At 33.9% G+C, this 16955-nt stretch overlaps 2 protein-coding genes across 34 annotated transcripts in view; one reads left to right on the top strand and one right to left on the bottom strand.

Annotated features, from left to right (window-relative positions):
• The window catches only part of TEX9 (testis expressed 9), a 145549-nt gene extending 133330 nt beyond the window's left edge, over positions 1-12219 (top strand). For 19 of the 31 annotated variants that reach the window (XR_013520629.1, XR_013520633.1, XR_013520648.1 and 16 more), the window contains one exon: positions 9045-12219. The gene's annotated coding sequence lies outside the window, so the exon portion shown is untranslated. The remainder of the gene's footprint in view (positions 1-9044) is intronic. The other 12 variants (XR_013520630.1, XR_013520634.1, XR_013520653.1 and 9 more) reach the window with 3 other exon arrangements.
• Positions 1-16955, bottom strand: part of MNS1 (meiosis specific nuclear structural 1) — a 38803-nt gene that overhangs the window by 11980 nt on the left and 9868 nt on the right. For 2 of the 3 annotated variants that reach the window (XM_078333224.1, XM_035258624.3), the window contains exons 4-8: positions 11381-11483; positions 8677-8906; positions 7577-7793; positions 7368-7475; positions 1153-1410 (exon numbers count right to left, since the gene is read on the bottom strand). In XM_078333224.1, the coding sequence (XP_078189350.1) occupies positions 1153-1410; positions 7368-7475; positions 7577-7793; positions 8677-8906; positions 11381-11483 (916 nt within the window). The remainder of the gene's footprint in view (positions 1-1152; positions 1411-7367; positions 7476-7576; positions 7794-8676; positions 8907-11380; positions 11484-16955) is intronic. The other variant, XM_035258627.3, reaches the window with a different exon arrangement.

Genomic DNA, 16955 nt, shown 5'->3' on the forward strand with positions numbered 1-16955 from the left:
ATATTATCCATTTGGTTCTTAAACTACAAAAATCTAGTGAAAAAATGCAAGTATTTAGTTTTACAGATGAGACATAAATAAATCACTGTGTCCAAAGCCACAAATCTAGTTCCCTCTCCAATGCTTAAATCTACATTTCCAACTAGAAATCTGCCCCTGGGCCACCCAAATCATTTTGGGTGGACAAAATGGAATTATTTTCCTCCTCAGATTCTATTTATCTTCCTATATACTCTTTCCTTAGGACATTGCCCACTCAATCATTAAAGATGGAAGTGAGGCACGGACATGGGAGGGAACATCATACAGTGGGGGATAAGGGGAAGGGAGAGCATTAGGACAAATACCTAATGCATGGAGTGCTTAAAACCTAGATGATAGGTGCAGCAAACCATCATGGCGCGTGTATACCTATGTAATAAACCTGCATGCTCTGCACATGTATCCCAGAACTTAATAAATTATTTGTTAGTGGTATCTTTAAGTCCTCTCTCACCTTCTAGATCTCACAGGTCACCAAGCCCCATCAATTCCATATCCTTAACATCTCTCAGGTGGATTCCTTCTCCATTTGCATGGATTTCACTACTTATCACTGGAATTACTATAATAACTTACTTACTGGTCTCCCTACCTCCAAGCTTACTCCTCTCATATCTACCTTCAATTGCTGTCACTTGCATTGTCTTTCAAAGTGCAGATCTTAATATATAGCTTTCCAATCTTCGATGGCTTCCCTTGGAAAAGCCCATCTTCTTAAAAGAGCATGCAGGGTGTTCATGATATGTTTTTCTCTCTCTGCCATACCAAAAACGACCATAGCTCTATAACCTATCACATGTATATGACATATTTATAATTAATTTTTATATATTTTTCTTAACCAAGACCATAATTCATAGATGGCATGGACTTGAGTCTTATTTACCTTTTATGTTCTCCGTACTAACCAGTGTTTGTTTGGCACATAGAAAACATCAATAAACATTTTCTAGAAGCATAAATGCTGAGAAAATTTATATAGTATACTAGTAAAGATATATCTAACACTATCTGGCATATAAAGCTTCTTAGTAAATGTTTAGTGGATGATAGATGAGCTAATTGCTGTTTAATGATAATGACCCAAAAAACCCCACAACTTTTTCTTACTTTGTCTGCAAGGAATTGTTTGCGACGCTCTTCAATAAGTTTTTCCACAGCCCTCCTGTGTTCCAGCTGCTTTGTCCTTTGTTTCTGAGCATTCATTAATTCTATTCGATCATCCTCAGCAAATTTAGCCAGCATGGTTTTTCTGAAGTTCTCCTCTTCCTCTTTTGCAGCCTGGAGCACTAATTCCTTCAAGGTTATTTGTTCTTCAAAATCTTGCTTCATCTCTTTTTGCTTTCTCAGTTTCTCTTCTGCTTCTTCCTAAACAACAAGGCTAAAAGTCAATTTAGGAACCACTTCCTTCTATCAGATTTATAAAGAAAGAGTGATAAAGTTTGGTTAAATTTAGTATTATAATATGAAATAATGCAAACTGAAAAAGGTTTTTCACAATAACACACTTCCCCCATCCCTTTAAAAGTAGCTGGATTTTTAAAGCTACTTTTCTTTTACTGTTTTCTGTTACTCATGTTATTCATGTTTACCATCTTGTTTCTCAGAATTAAGCCATAACTGCTTTGAAAAGAGCTGATCAAAACATTTTTTGACACCTAAGTTTATTAATCTGCGGTCTATGGTAAATATCAGTCATTCTAGAGTCTTACTTCAAACAGCTGTCTAAACCACAGATAAGCATTTTTCAGTTTCCAACTTCCTCCTCAAAATCAAACCTGCATTTACCTGCCTCCAGTCTTCTAATAAATAGTCCCTTCATTCTCTAAAATTTAAAAAACATCTACCAATGAAAATCAGTACTTCTTTAGGGAAATTCAAATTTACTTGAAGCAGTTAAGTCCTTTCCTCTATGTAAGCTTTTATTTTCTGAACATTTTATAATGAAAAATTTCATACATACCAAAAAAGATAATTTTACAATGGTCACTCACCTCTAAATAAATATTCATGCGCCAAAGAGGGAATGCCAAGGAAAATGAATACATTGTAGTTAATAAAAATGAGAGAGCAAAACTTGTAAGATGCTGCTTAAGCAATACTGAGACATTTAAAGAACTAAATGCATATATTTAGGAAAACGCATACATAGCACTAACTGCATCTATGTGGGGAAAGTCTGAAATCACTAATCTAAGCTTCCACCTCAAAACCTATAAAAAGAACTGCAAAGTAAACCCAAAATAAACAGAAGGAAGAAAATCCAAAAAAATGTAGAAATCAATGGAATTAAAAATAGAAAATAGACAATTATCAGTGAAACAAATGGCTGGGCTCTTAAAAAAAAAAAAAATCAGTGAAATGGACAGACCTCTAATAAGGCTGACCAAGAAAAAATATGAATGAATAAACAAACCACCAATATCAGGAATAAAACACAGGACATCACTACAGACCCTAGAGACATCAAAAGAGTAATAGAGGAATACTACAAAGTTTTATACATTTTGGCAACTTAGATGAAATGGATCACTCCCTTGAGAAACAAAAGCTACCAAAACTCACCAAATATGAAATAAGGTAATTTGAATAGTCCTATCACTATTAAGGAGAATGAATTAATAACTTAAAATTCCCTGAAAATAAAACTCCAAGTCAGGCTGGTTTCACTGGAAAATTCCATCAAACGTTTAAAGAATTAATACCAATTCTACATAATCGCTTCCAGGAAACTGAAGAGAAGGAAACATTTCCCCATTCATTTCATGAAGATAAAATTACCCCACTACCAGTATAATAAAAATTATAGACCAATATTCCTGGCATACATGGATGCACAAATCCTTAACGCAGTATTAGAAAATAGATCACACATTAAAAGAATGACCAACTAGAGTTTATTATAGGGATGCAAGGCTGATTCAATACTAAAATAAAATCAATGTAATATACTAGGTTAAAGAAGAAAAAGGGCAATCATATCAATAGAAAAAAGCATTTAACAAAATTAACACTCCTTCATGATAAGAAGCCCTCAGAGAAAAAAGAAGACTTCCTCAACTTGATAAAGAACACCTACAAAAAAAAAGCTATAATTAACATTATAGTTAATGGTGAAAAATAAATGCTTCCCCCTAAGATCATCATGAAGGAAAGGTGATGACTACTCTCATCACTCTTATTCAACATAGCGCTAGCCACTGGTGCTGGAAATTTAGCTAGCATGTAAATCAAGAAAAGGAAATAAAAAGTATATACAGATCAGAAAGTAAGAAACAGCCTCTACCTATGGGCAGAAGGCATGCCTGACTATGTAGAGAAAAAAATTTCTACAGCTAACAAGTGATTTCAGCAAGGCTGTGAGATTCAAGGTAAACATAAAAATATCAATTCATTAGCAATGCATATGTGGACACCAAAATTAAACCTAACGCTCCATTTACAATTTACAATCTATCAAAAAATGAAATACTTAGATGTAACAAAACACATACAGGATTCGTATGCTGAAAACTATAGAATCCTGATGAAAAAACTCAAAGATCGAAATAAAGGGACAGCCTATCATGAACTTAATCTAGTGCATTTATCAATTCTCCACAAACTGATACTCAAATTTAATGCAATTCCCATCAAATTCCCAGGAAAATTATTTATAGAGACACGAGTATTCTAAAATTCATACAGAAAGGCAAAAGAACTAGAATAGCTAAAAAAAAATTTTTTTTTCTTAAGACTTACTCTATACCTGCAGTATTCAAAACCATGTAGTATTTGTGGAAGGATGGATACATACACCAACAGAAAAAAAAACAGAGACCCCCAGGAATAGACTCACACAAATATCCCCAACTGTATTTTAAGAAGGGTGCAAAAGCAATTCAATGTTGGAGAAACAGCCATTTCAACTGATGGTGTAGAATAACTAGACATCCGATGGCAAAATCTGTATTTGACTTGTCTCATCGTTTGTAACAAAAATTAACTCAAAACAGATCACAAACTGAAATGTAAAATGGAAAAATAAGAAAAAACACGTACAGAAAGAAAAGGAGACATTCTTAAGGAACTAGGCAAAGAGTTCCTAGAGTTGACACCAAAGCATTACCTATAAAAGGAAAAATCAATAAACTGAACTTCATAGAAATGGAAAACACTCTAAGAAAAACCAGTGCACTAAAGTCATGTTAAAGGTATGAGACAAAGTTACAGACTCGGAGAAAATATTTGCAAACCACCCACCTGACAAAGGACTAGTTATCTAGAATATATGAATGAACAAACAACCCAATTAGAGAATCAAAGCAAAAGAATGAAGAACTATTTCATCAGAGGATCTTATTACACTGAAGAGGATAGCAAATAAACATATGAAAAGATGCTCAGAATCATTAGTCATCAGGAAAATGCAAAATAAAACCACAAGATATCACTACATGGATATTTAAAAGTGGCTTTAAAAAAACTTGAGTTTCTGAGGACAGAGGAGAAAAAAATTTAAAAATGGTGGCAACACCAAATGTTGGTGAGAATGCAGAGAGAATGTATAACTCATGCATTTCTGATGGGAATATTAAATGCTACAGCTGTTCTAGAAATCTCTTTGGCAGTCTGTTACACAGCTAACATGTAATTTACACAAAACTAAGCTAATGTACTCTTGAGCACTTATTGCAGAGAAATGAAAATTGATGTTTACACAAAAACCTGTATCTGAATGTTTATAGCATATTTACTCATCAGAGCCAAATATTGGAAACATTCCAAATGACCTTTACTGGGTGAATGGTAAAATAAGTTGGTACATACATACCCATGGAATGTTACTTGGCAATAAAAAGGAACAAATTATCACTACAAGCAACAACTTGGATGAATTTCCAGGAAATTATGCTGAATAAAAAAAGCCAACTCCAAAAAGTTACATGTTGTTTGACATCATTTATATAAGTCTTGAGGCACTTACTTTTTAACTAATATATAATTAAAGGTTCATCCATGTTTTAGCATGATCAGTCTGTCATTCTTTTTATAGCTGAATAACATTCTTACATGGATATATTTTTTGATCCATTCATCAGATATTTGGGTTATTTCTACTTTTGGGTTAGTTCCACTTTTTGACTATTATGAATAATACTGCATAAACATTTCTGTAAGTATTTGGGGAGACATAGGGTCATTAATTTTTAACCTTTCTTTTTTCTAATATATGCATTTAAAGATAAAAACTCTCCTCTAAGCACTGCATTAACGGCACATCACATATTTTGGTATGCTGTTTTTTAAATCATTTAGTTTGAAATGTTTTTCTAGTTCCTATTATAATTTATTCCCCTTTTCTCATTGCTTATTTAGATATATATTGTTTAATCATAATATATTTAAGGATTCTGTAGGTAAATTTTCATTACTGATTTTTAATTTAATTGCACTGTAGTCAGAAAACATACCTGGTATTAATTAAAACCTTGAAAACTTACTGAGACTTCATTTATGTACTATAAAATTATCTATTTTGGTGAATGTTCCATGTTTGAATGGAATTTGTATTCTGCTGTTGTTGGGTGGAGTATTCTTTAAATGCCAAGTGAAGATACTGCTTTCAACCCTATTTCCTGTGGTTCTGACTACTTGATCTACAGATTAATGAGAACTGTGCATTGAAATACCATTCTGGACATAGGATCTGGCAAAGATTTCATGATGAAGACTCCAAAAGCAACTGTAACAAAAACAAAAATTGACAAAAAAACCAAGTGGGACCTAATTAAACTAAAGAGTTTTTCACAGCAAACACAATTATCAACAGACTAAGTGAGACCTAATTAAAGAGTTTCTTCACAGCAAACACAATTATCAACAGACTAAACAGACAGCCTACAGAATGGGACAAAATATTTGCAAACTATGCATCTGACAAAGGTCTAATATCCAGAATTTCTAAGAAATGTAAACAAATTAACAAACAAAAAATAACCCTATTAAACATAGACTAAGGACATATGTCTCAAAGACAACATATAAGTAGTCAACAAGCGTATGAAAAAATACTCAAAAGCACTAATTATTAGAGAAATGCAAATCAAAACCACAATGAGATACTGTCTCACATCAGTCAGAATGGCTAGTATTAAAATGTCAAAAAATAATGGATGCTGGCAAGGTTGTGAAGAAAAAGGAATGCTTATATACTATTGGTGGGAGTATAAACTAGTTCAACCATTGTGGAAAGCAGTGTGGTGATTCCTCAAAGAATGAAAACAGCATTACCATTTGACCCAGCAATCCCATTGCTGGGTATATACCCAAAGGAATATAAATTATTTCTACCATAAAGACACATGCACGTGTATGTTTATAGTAGCACTACTCACAATAGCAAAGATACGGAATACACCTAGATGCCCACCAATGGTGGACTGGATAAAGAAAATGTGGTACATATACACCACAGAACACTATAGTCATAAAAAAAGAACAAAATCACACCCTTTGTATCGACATGAATAAAGCTGGAGGCCATTAGCCTATGCTAATTAATGCAGGGATAGAAAACCAAATACCACATGTCCTCACCTATAAGAGCTAACCATTGAGTACACATGGACACAAAGAAGGAAAACAGACACTGGGGCCTACTTGAGGGTGAAGATGGGGGAAGGGGGAGGATCAATAAACTACCTATCGAGTACTATGCTGATTACCTGGGTGACAAAATAACGTACACCAAACCCCCATGACACACTAACTTACCCCAGTAACAAACCAGCACATGCACCTCCTGAACCTAAAGTAAAACTTGGAAAGAAAAAAAAAAAACCTTGAACTCTGATTGTGGATATGCCTATTTCTCCTTTCAGTTTTTGTCAATTTTGCTTCATGTATTGTGAAGCTTTATTTAGGTTCACACACCTTTAGTACTATTACATCTTCTAGATGAATTACTGTATTATCATCATGAATTGCTTGTCCTGAAGTTGACTTTGTCCCATATTAACATAGCATACTCCCACTTGCTTTTGGATAGTGTCTGCATGTTATGTATCCTTTCACCATCCTTTTGCTTTTAAACTATATGTGTTCTTATTTAAATTGTGATTACAGACAACATAGGTGCATCATGCTTTTTATGATACAGTTTGCAAACTGATGCCTGAGTTTATCGTTACAGCCAGCTTGAAAATTTGTCTTTTAACTGTAGTATACCATTTACATATAATGTAATTACCAGTATTGTTGGATTTAAATGTACTGTCTCTCTTCTGTTTCATATCAAAATTATATTCTTTATGTTAATCATTCTTTCCATTTCTGAAACTTACTTTTAGCTTCCTCTTAGATATTTCAGCTTGTTCTTCCTGGTATAATTCTTGTCGCACTTGTTCTAGATCTTCACGTTGCCGCAGCATTTCTTCCAATTTCTGTGTCAACTATTAAATTTTTTAAAAAACATAAATGTTCATAGGACCCAAATTCTATAACTAATATTTCAGAATTTTACTAGTGTTAAAAGAAGTGATTATTTTAATACCGCATTCTGAAGCTGTAGCCTTTTCTCCTCATTTTCTTGAACTTTGGCCATCCGATCTTCTTCTCTTTGCTGCTGCATGTTAGCAAACTCTATGATTTTTCTGTTTTCTTCTTCCATCTCCTCACATTTCTTTTTTCTCCAGAGAGCCTGCTCTTTCTGAAACTCTTCTATATACCTTCGCAATGCATTTGTTTTTTCTAACTTATGTTGTTTTTCCCTAAAAAGCAATAAGCACAGATTTGTAGTAACATAAACAGTAACCTATAAAAAAGTATTTTATTGTTAATAATGTACAGAAAAATGCTATAGTTTTTCATTTGTGCATGCAACAAACATTTGAATGCCTACTGCGTGCTAAATACATGAATTTTTCTTTGCTATGATACATCTCTAAACTATTCATGAAGTTTTATGCACCTTATTTCATAAAGGCTACAATCTGTTAACATTAGCTTTGCAGCACTCTGCACTTAAGTTGTGCGCAAGAAAGTTCATCGGAGTACACGTCCTATGACAAATGATATAAGCATATGTAAGAAAAAAGAAGGTTTAGGTCATTCAGTGACTTAAGCACTTATTAATCGTCGGATAATTCATTTATTAATTATGCTGACAGGCCGGGTGCGGTAGCTCAAGCCTGTAATCCCAGCACTTTGGGAGGCCGAGGCGGGTGGATCACGAGGTCAAGAGACTGAGACCATCCTGGTCAACATGGTGAAACCCCGTCTCTACTAAAAATATAAAAAAAGTTAGGTGGGCACGGTGGCGCGTGCCTGTAATCCCAGCTTCTCAGGAGGCTGAGGCAGGAGAATTGCCTGAACCCCGGAGGCGGAGGTTGCGGTGAGCCGAGATCGCGCCATTGCACTCCAGCCTGGGTAACAAGAGCAAAACTCCGTCTCAAAAAATAATAATAATAATTATTATTATTATGCTAACAGAGATGACAAGGAGTTGGTTCCAATTTATGTGATCATAGCTAATATTTACTGATAACTTACTATGTATTAGGCACTGTTCTAGGTGTTTTAGCTCCTCGCAACAAACCTATGCTAAATCTAAAGTAAACATTTAGGTATGTGAGAAAGTTATGATAAACTTACAATTGATCTTCTTCATAGATCTTCCTAACAATTTCATCAATCATGAGTTTCTCTTTCAGCAACTGCTCGTAAGCTTCCTGCTTTTTTTTCTCTTGTTCTTCAAGTTGTTTCTCTAAGTCAAGACAGTATTGTGCTTTCACTTTGTTTCGTTTGTCTTCTGCAGCATTCTCTTCCTTTATTATTCTCTCGTGTTCTTCCATCATGCTTTTGGCTATTTTGGCATCACGTTTCTGTTATTAAAACAAAATTCATCTTTCCATTTTCAAATCTAAACACAGTATTCAGATTTGGTGTAAAAATTGGTATATTTTACATCAATGTTATTGAATATTATAAAGTCTGATACATAAATGTTTTCATCTGTCTAGGTTAAAAAGCAAAAAAGTAAGTTATTATTACCTGAAGAGTGTGAATAATGAGTGAAACCCTAAAGAGGCTTTCCTATCCTTTCAAGTAGCTCTCTCAGGACAATACCTGATAAGGATTATTAATAACGCCACATTCAAAAAACAGTGAGTAAAATTATAAGTACTTTATTAATAACTGCCAAAGCAGTCATTATCTCATTATTTTATTTGTAAATTCATCTAGGCAATTTTCACCATTTTTAGCTTCATCACTGTTTATCAGCTGCTATTTAAAGATGGTACTAACTTTTTCTTACAGGTCTGCTATTAAGTGGCTTTGAGCAACTCAAGTTTCTCCTATCTTAAACTTTCTTTCCTGCCGTTGGCCCTTGAAGTTTCCCCTTTCTGATTTATTAAAGGCCATTTAATGGAAAAGAATCACAGATGCTACTTTGCCTATTTTCTGTAGCTTTAGAATTCACTCAAGACCATTCCCATTGTCAAGAGACAATCTTCCTTCTTGGATGGGTTAAACCCCTTAATTCTTTTGAGTATTTTTCAAAAGATTTAATAAAATAAGTTTTAAATGAAATATATTAAGGCACTTTTTTAAGCTATCCTTTACCTTTATGATCACACCCCAAATGATGGAATGGTCAACAGCATCAAACATAAGGAGTAAACAGATTAAAATATCAACACTAAATGTCATTCCTGACGTCACTGAAGCCTTTAACATATACTCTGATAATATGACTTGACCACAAATTTTTCTGATTATCTTCTTTGTAAATGCTGTACTAAATTCTTTATTAAAAAAATGGGATGAGATGACAATAACATTTATGTGTAGATTACCACACACCAATAAAAAACAATGTTCTAATTTTACAGATAAGACTCAGAGAAAAAGCCAAAATCAGTACTTACATATCCTGACACCCAGTCCAGTCCTAGTAGTATTCAGCTTTTTTTTTTTGAGACAGAGTTTCGCTCCTGTTACCCAGGCTGGAGTGCAATGGCGCGATCTCGGCTCACCGCAACCTCTGCCTCCTTGGTTCAGGCAATTCTCCTGCCTCAGCCTCCTGAGTAGCTGGGATTACAGGCACGCACCACCATGACCAGCTGATGTTTTGTATTTTTAGTAGAGACGGGGTTTCACCATGTTGACCAGGATGGTCTCAATCTCTTGACCTCGTGATCCACCCGCCTCGGCCTCCCAAAGTGCTGGGATTACAGGCGTGAGCCACCGCGCCTGGCCTCAGCTTTCATTTTGTGGATCAATTTTTATTTAGAAGATAGAAGCAATTCTCTTAGGAGTCAGATTAAAACGTCTACAACTATCTTGAATAATCTGAACTATGAGGATCCTTAAAACTGCAAACCACTGGACAAATAGGACATTGTTTGTGCCACTTTATTTTTCAGAGGACAGCACTATATGGCTTAGAAAATGAAGTCTCTGCACCTTCTCTTATCACCTGCCACACCTAAAGGTATTCCTGTTAACAGCATGCTGTGTACCCGCTAGACATTTTCTATATTAACACAAATGTACACATATAACACACATACATATACGTGTCATTTATGGCAACTATTCTTAATTGATACCCATATTGCACTGCCCTGGTTAAGCATTTTGGTATCACTCCTCTAAGTGTTTGTGTGTAAGTATGTGTACATATGTTTATGTTGACATAAACAATAGATGTGTGTATATATACATTCATATATAATTGTCTGGCCCTTCTGTGTGATAATGAGAGCTCAAGGGATGATATGCACCCAGCTTTTAATTAACTGTTAATTCAATAAACCCTATTTTATATTTATACAGCATAACACTCCTAGTAAGTATGCCCGAGACTCCTTGGCCCAAGAGTAACTCTAATCCTCAACTTGGTAGCATATCAGGAGTTAGCAAGGGGGATAAAAGCAGAGAGAAACATGAGAAAAAGAAATGGCCTTTATAAAACAGGAAAGTTTCCTACATAAAATTATCAGGAAACAAGAAAGCTTCCTACATAAAATTATCAAGTCATTTGCTCTTAAAAACATTTAAAAAATTAAAAATTTAGTAACATTTAACAATTTGTACTGTACTAGCTTGTCAATGAATAATCAGTTAGAGACCATAAAGAATGCTGGGAGTTACTGAATATAGCTGGTCATTCCAAGCAGCAACCTGTTCTTCTTAAAGGCTCTAATAATAAAAATGAAATCACCCAGGATTTCCTACATCTTAAGGATCTGAACATTTACTAACATTTAAGAAGTGTAGCGGTGTAAATTATTTGTAGAATATGACAATTTTTTAATGAAGCTAAAAACATAATGACCAGAAACATTATTACCATTTGTTCATATTTAATGGCATCCTTTTCAGCAATCTGAGCTGCCCTTTCTTTATTCATATAAGCTGCTTTTAATTTCTTCTCCAATTCTCTGAGCTCAATGCTGTTTAAAAAAAAAAATGTAAATTTTAGGACCATAACAGAATTAAAACCTCACAGAAAACTGAGTGACTTTATTTTTAGTTTTCACACACAGAGTATACAGGGGGTATTATTTGATATTCATAGGAAAGATAATTCATTACATTTAATGAATGCCTTTAGGGCATGAGGGCTTACATTTTCTGTTTGAAAAGGACTGCTGCTCTGTTCTATTGCATTCATCTATTTGCTTATCCTGTGTCAATACCATACTATCTCAACTACTGTAAATTATAATACCTTCATATTCTGGATAAGTCTCCAGTTTTGGTCATCTTTTAAACACTGTCTTAGCCATTTTTGGTACTCTCATTTCCATATATATTTTAGAATCAGCTTGTCAGACTTCAAGATAAAACTGGCTATGTTGTACTGAATTCATAAATCAATTTGGAGTGTATTAATAACTTTACTGAGTCTTCAATAAACATAGTATATCCTTCTAATTAGGTTTTTAAAAAGTCTCAATAATGTTTATATCTGTGTTTTATTTTGGTAGTTTTATACTTTTCATTAGGTATTTTTTATGTTCTTGTAAAGATTATTTTTCAAATCTCATTTTCTAATTGTTGATCATTTACAGAAATACAATTAATGTTTACATACTAACTTTATATCCAGTATCACTGAATTTACTATTTTTTAGTTTTCAGTTTTATTGATGTACAATATTCAATAAACTTAACATGTTTAAAGGATACAGTTTGGTGAGTTTTGACGTATGTATGCACCTGTGAAACTATCATCGCAATCAAGATCATGAACACATCCCAATCATCTGCTGATAAACCTGTGGTACCTCTCTTCCACCCCTTTATGTATGCACTTATCCTGAGGCAAACTAATTTTCTGTCACTTTAGGCAGTATGAATTTCCTACAATTCATATAAATGAAATCATATAGCAGGTACTGTTTTTCTCTGGCTTCTTTCACTCAGAATATTTTGAAATACATCCATTAATTGCATATATTAATTGCTTACTCCTTTTTATTGCAGGATATTATTTTAGATTATGATAGCCACTCAGACTGCTTATGTATTCACATGTTGATGGACATTTGAGTTGTTTCAAATGTGGACATTACAAATAAAGCTGCTACAGAAATTTGAGTACCAGCTGTTTGTGGTCATATGCTTTTGGATAAATACCTCGGAGTTGAACGATCAGGTCATACAGTAGAAGCATGTTCAGCTTTTTAAGAAGCTGCCAAACTGTCTTCTAACGTGTTTTTTATTTTAATTTCATTATTTATTTCAACTATTAGATACTGGAAGTACCTGTGCAGACTTGTTACATGGGAATATTGTGTAATACTGATGTTTGGAGTCACCAGGTAATGAGCACAGAACCAAATAGGTTGTTTTTTAACCCAATCCTCCTCTACCCTCTCATAGTCTACAGTGTCTGCTGTTCCCATGTATGTCTATATGTGCTCAATGTTTAGCTCCTACCTATAAGTGAGAATATGAAGTATTTAGTTTCCTGTTTACTGCATTAATTTGTTTAGGATAACACCCTCCTGCTCCATCCATGTTTCCGCAAAAGATACAATTTCATTCTTTTTATGGCTGTAGAGTATTCCATGGTGTATATGTACCATATTTTCTTTATCCAATCTCCCACTGATGGGCAAGAATAGCACAGCAATGAACATATGAGTGCATATGCCTTTTTGGTAGAATGCTTTAATTCTTACTTATTTGTAGATTATTTTATTTTATTTTTTGTAGACAGAGTCTCGCTCTGTCACTCAGGCTGGAGTGCAGTAGCGTGATCTTGGCTCACTGCAGCCTCCACCATCCAGGTTCACGTGTTTGTACTGCCTCAGCCTCCCGAGCAGCTGGGACTATAGGTGTGTGCCACCACATCCAGTTAATTTTTTGTATTTTGAATACAGAGTTACACCCTGTTGGCTAGGATGGTCTCAAACTCCTGACCTGTGGTTACCCACCCACCTTGGCCTTCTCAAAAACTTAGTTCCAGACACCACCCAAGGACCAAACTTACAAGAAGGACTTTCTAAGATAGCAGCCTCACGCCTACTATGTTAACTCTTTCTTGCATGACTTTTTTAGACTCATCAATTCCTATTATCATGTTTTATTCTCTATTAGTTATATTTTCTATTCCAAATTTTTATTATAGATATTACAGCATGTTTGTTTCCAGTTGAATAAATTTATCATTATTATTTGACAAGGAAAGATTCTGGACTTTAACTTCATTTACTTCCTGTCTCATTTTTGTCATATTTTTAACTCTACATATTTTAAATCCCAAAAGACATAATAAATGTTTTATGCATTCAAATTTCACCTAAATTTACTACACATTTACCTCTTGCAATTCTGAAATTAAACTTGGATTCATTTTTTTCTTCTTCTATTAATAACTAATGAAAAACTGCTAGAATTCCCTTTAATGCAACATTACTAGTGATCAATCTTCTGTTTTTGCTTCTCAGAAAATGTTATTTTGTGCTTTTAATTCATCTCATCTATTTTATTTTGTGAATTAACAGCTTATCAGTTCAGAACATAACTATACTGGTATTAGCAAGGTAATGGTAATAGTGTTAATAAGGAAACACTGTCTCTGCCTTTTCTTTGAAATGGTTTAGCTGAACTTATATATAAATGATATATGAGGTACCTGTTTTTACTTTCATAAAAGTATGTGTTAACTATGTAATAAATGAATTTAATTAGTTGGGCAATTAATTATATAACTATTAACTGTTTAGTGCCATACTTTAAAATAGGATTCCTAAAAATAAACAGTAAGTTTCCCAACTCCAGTTAAAAACAGCAGCAAAGGTAAACTATCTTTTAAGTACTTGCTTGGATTATAAAATCATGTGCTTAAAAATCAATTAACCAGAGTCTGATCATTTCTGAAATCAAACATTTTCAAAATGAACTTCAAAGATTTAAAAAATATACCATGCATTAAAAAATAATTTCTTTTACAGTAAAAAAAGCTTAATCTTAACATAGGTGATTTTTAATTAATCAAGATACATTTTAAGCACCAGAGCAAACAGTTCCCTGAATTTAGACCTGCCAATTTGCACATGAATATACCAATTTGAAATGTGGTCCATTTCTGCATGGCAGTCAAAATTTTAGGATGGCTTGTGCACAAAACAATTCTTAGCAATTCTGACACTGCTGAGAGGAAGCATACTCTATGTGAAAGAGTACTCAACTGAATGACTTTTAGTTTGAAAAAAAATTTTACGCACTACAAAATTCTAGGTGAGTTGTAAATTTTTTGTATATACTCAAGCACTTTTTTCCTTTTAATTTTTGTGGGTACACGGTATATATCTGTATATAATTATGGCATGCATGAGATGTTTTTATGTAGGCATGCAATGCGTAATAATCACACCAGGGAAAATGGAGTATCCGTCCCCTCAAGCATTTATCCTTTGTATTACAAACAATCCAATTATACTACTTTAGTTATTTTTAAATGTCCAATGAAATTATTACCAACTATAGTCACCCTGTTGTGCTGTCAAATACTAGGTCTTATTCATTCTACTTTTTCTTTTTTGTACCCATGTAAATCTGCTATCTTCTAATTTCTACTGTTTCTATTCAAGATTCAGTCATACTCCTTACTGCTGCCTCTTTGGAGGTAATAGTCTTCTTGGTTCTGGCTGCTTTTACTTTTTTATGATTTTCTATTACTTTTGGATTTTAAAAGTCTTATTAGGATGAGTGAAGATTTAGTTTTCATTACTTATAATTTTCTAAAAATTCCTGAGCAGCATCTCCTCAAATAATGCTTCTGTATTACCCTCTTTCACCCCTACTACCAGGACTAAAATTATATTACTACATCTGCTAGAATTTTCTACCATAGCCCATATCTCTTTTAAATTCCCATTTGTATTTTTCTCTCCATGTTTTATTCTGAATATTTTCTAGAACCTGTTCAGATTATCCCTTCATCTGTGTCCAATAAAATCTAACTCTGTATCACTAAAGTAAAACATACACTCACATGTACAAATATTAAGTGTACAGCTTGTAGACGCTGTTGAACAAAATGCCATGTGCTTATTGGCCAAGCTCTGCTTCACTCAACTCTCAGCCATTTTTGGGAATCAGCAGAAACCTCTAGAGGAAATGCCGATACAAATACCAGGCTCACGTTCTGCATTTCTGCCTTTCACAGATCTTGATTTTATGCTTTTCCCAGACTTACTTTTCTCAGGAGGAACATTTATCTGAAAAATCTAATCTACAATTGCTAAAAGTGAAAACTCTTCTATTTAATTCTTGTTTTCAGTGAATTAGAGATAAGAAATATTTCATCTTCAGATGTTAAAAGCTATGAGTGACAGCTAAAAATTACTGAAGAATTAGGATCCAAAAAGAGAGTTTGAGTCTAGAACAATATGTAGATTTTAGCAGTAATTCTAAATTTCTTTTCTAAGAATCAGTAATCTTAGAGGGTCCAATTAGAGTTGTGGAGCCAGAAAAATAAACATGGAAACATTTGCCAAACATATTAATATAATTTAACAAGGTTCAAAATCCCTCATCCATGGTTACTATAATATTCTATAGATGTCCTGGCTCAATTAAGATAAAATGCAACAATTATCCAAGTAAATTTCCAATATATTCTACTACATAAGTACATGATGGACCTTTACTTGTCCCTGAGTTTTGATTAACACTGTGACAAGGCTGTTCCCCAAAATTCAACCTCAGGCAGGATCAAGAAACGTTCTAGAATACTGTCCTATCATATGGAGTACCTGACACTCTTTGCTGGAGTATTATACAGAAGTATGGGGGAAATTAAGGAACATTAATAATTTAAACTGTCATCAGAAAAAAAACAAGGATAGAGAATAAACTTAAAGCCAGGTTATTTAAGAAACAACTGAAGGAACAAGGGATAGTTTACTTACAGAAGAAAACATTTACTGGGTTCATATGTATGGAAGGACAGCCTAAACAAGATAGATCCATGAAGTTAGAGAGAAATTAATTTCAAAACAATATGGGGCAAACGATTATTTAACATTAATCGAGCTGCCAATGACTTTCTTTACAGAAGTGGAAAAATCCACCTTAAACTTCATATGGAACCAAAAGACAGACCACATAGCCAAGACAATCCTAAGCAAAAAGAACAAAACTGGAGGCATCATGCTACCTGACTCCAAACTACACTACAAGACTACAGTAATTAAAATAACATGGTACTGGTACCAAAACAGAGATATAGACCAATGGAACAGAATAGAGGTCTCGGAGGCAACACCACACATCTATAACCATCTGATCTTTGACAAACCTGACAAAAACAAGCAATGGGGAAAGGATTCCCTGTTTAAATGGTGCTAGGAAAACTGGCTAGCTATGTGCAGAAACTGGACCCCTTCCTGACCCCTTACACTAAAATT

Source organism: Callithrix jacchus, chromosome 8 (genome assembly GCF_049354715.1).
Source record: "Callithrix jacchus isolate 240 chromosome 8, calJac240_pri, whole genome shotgun sequence".
NCBI lineage: Eukaryota > Metazoa > Chordata > Mammalia > Primates > Cebidae > Callithrix > Callithrix jacchus.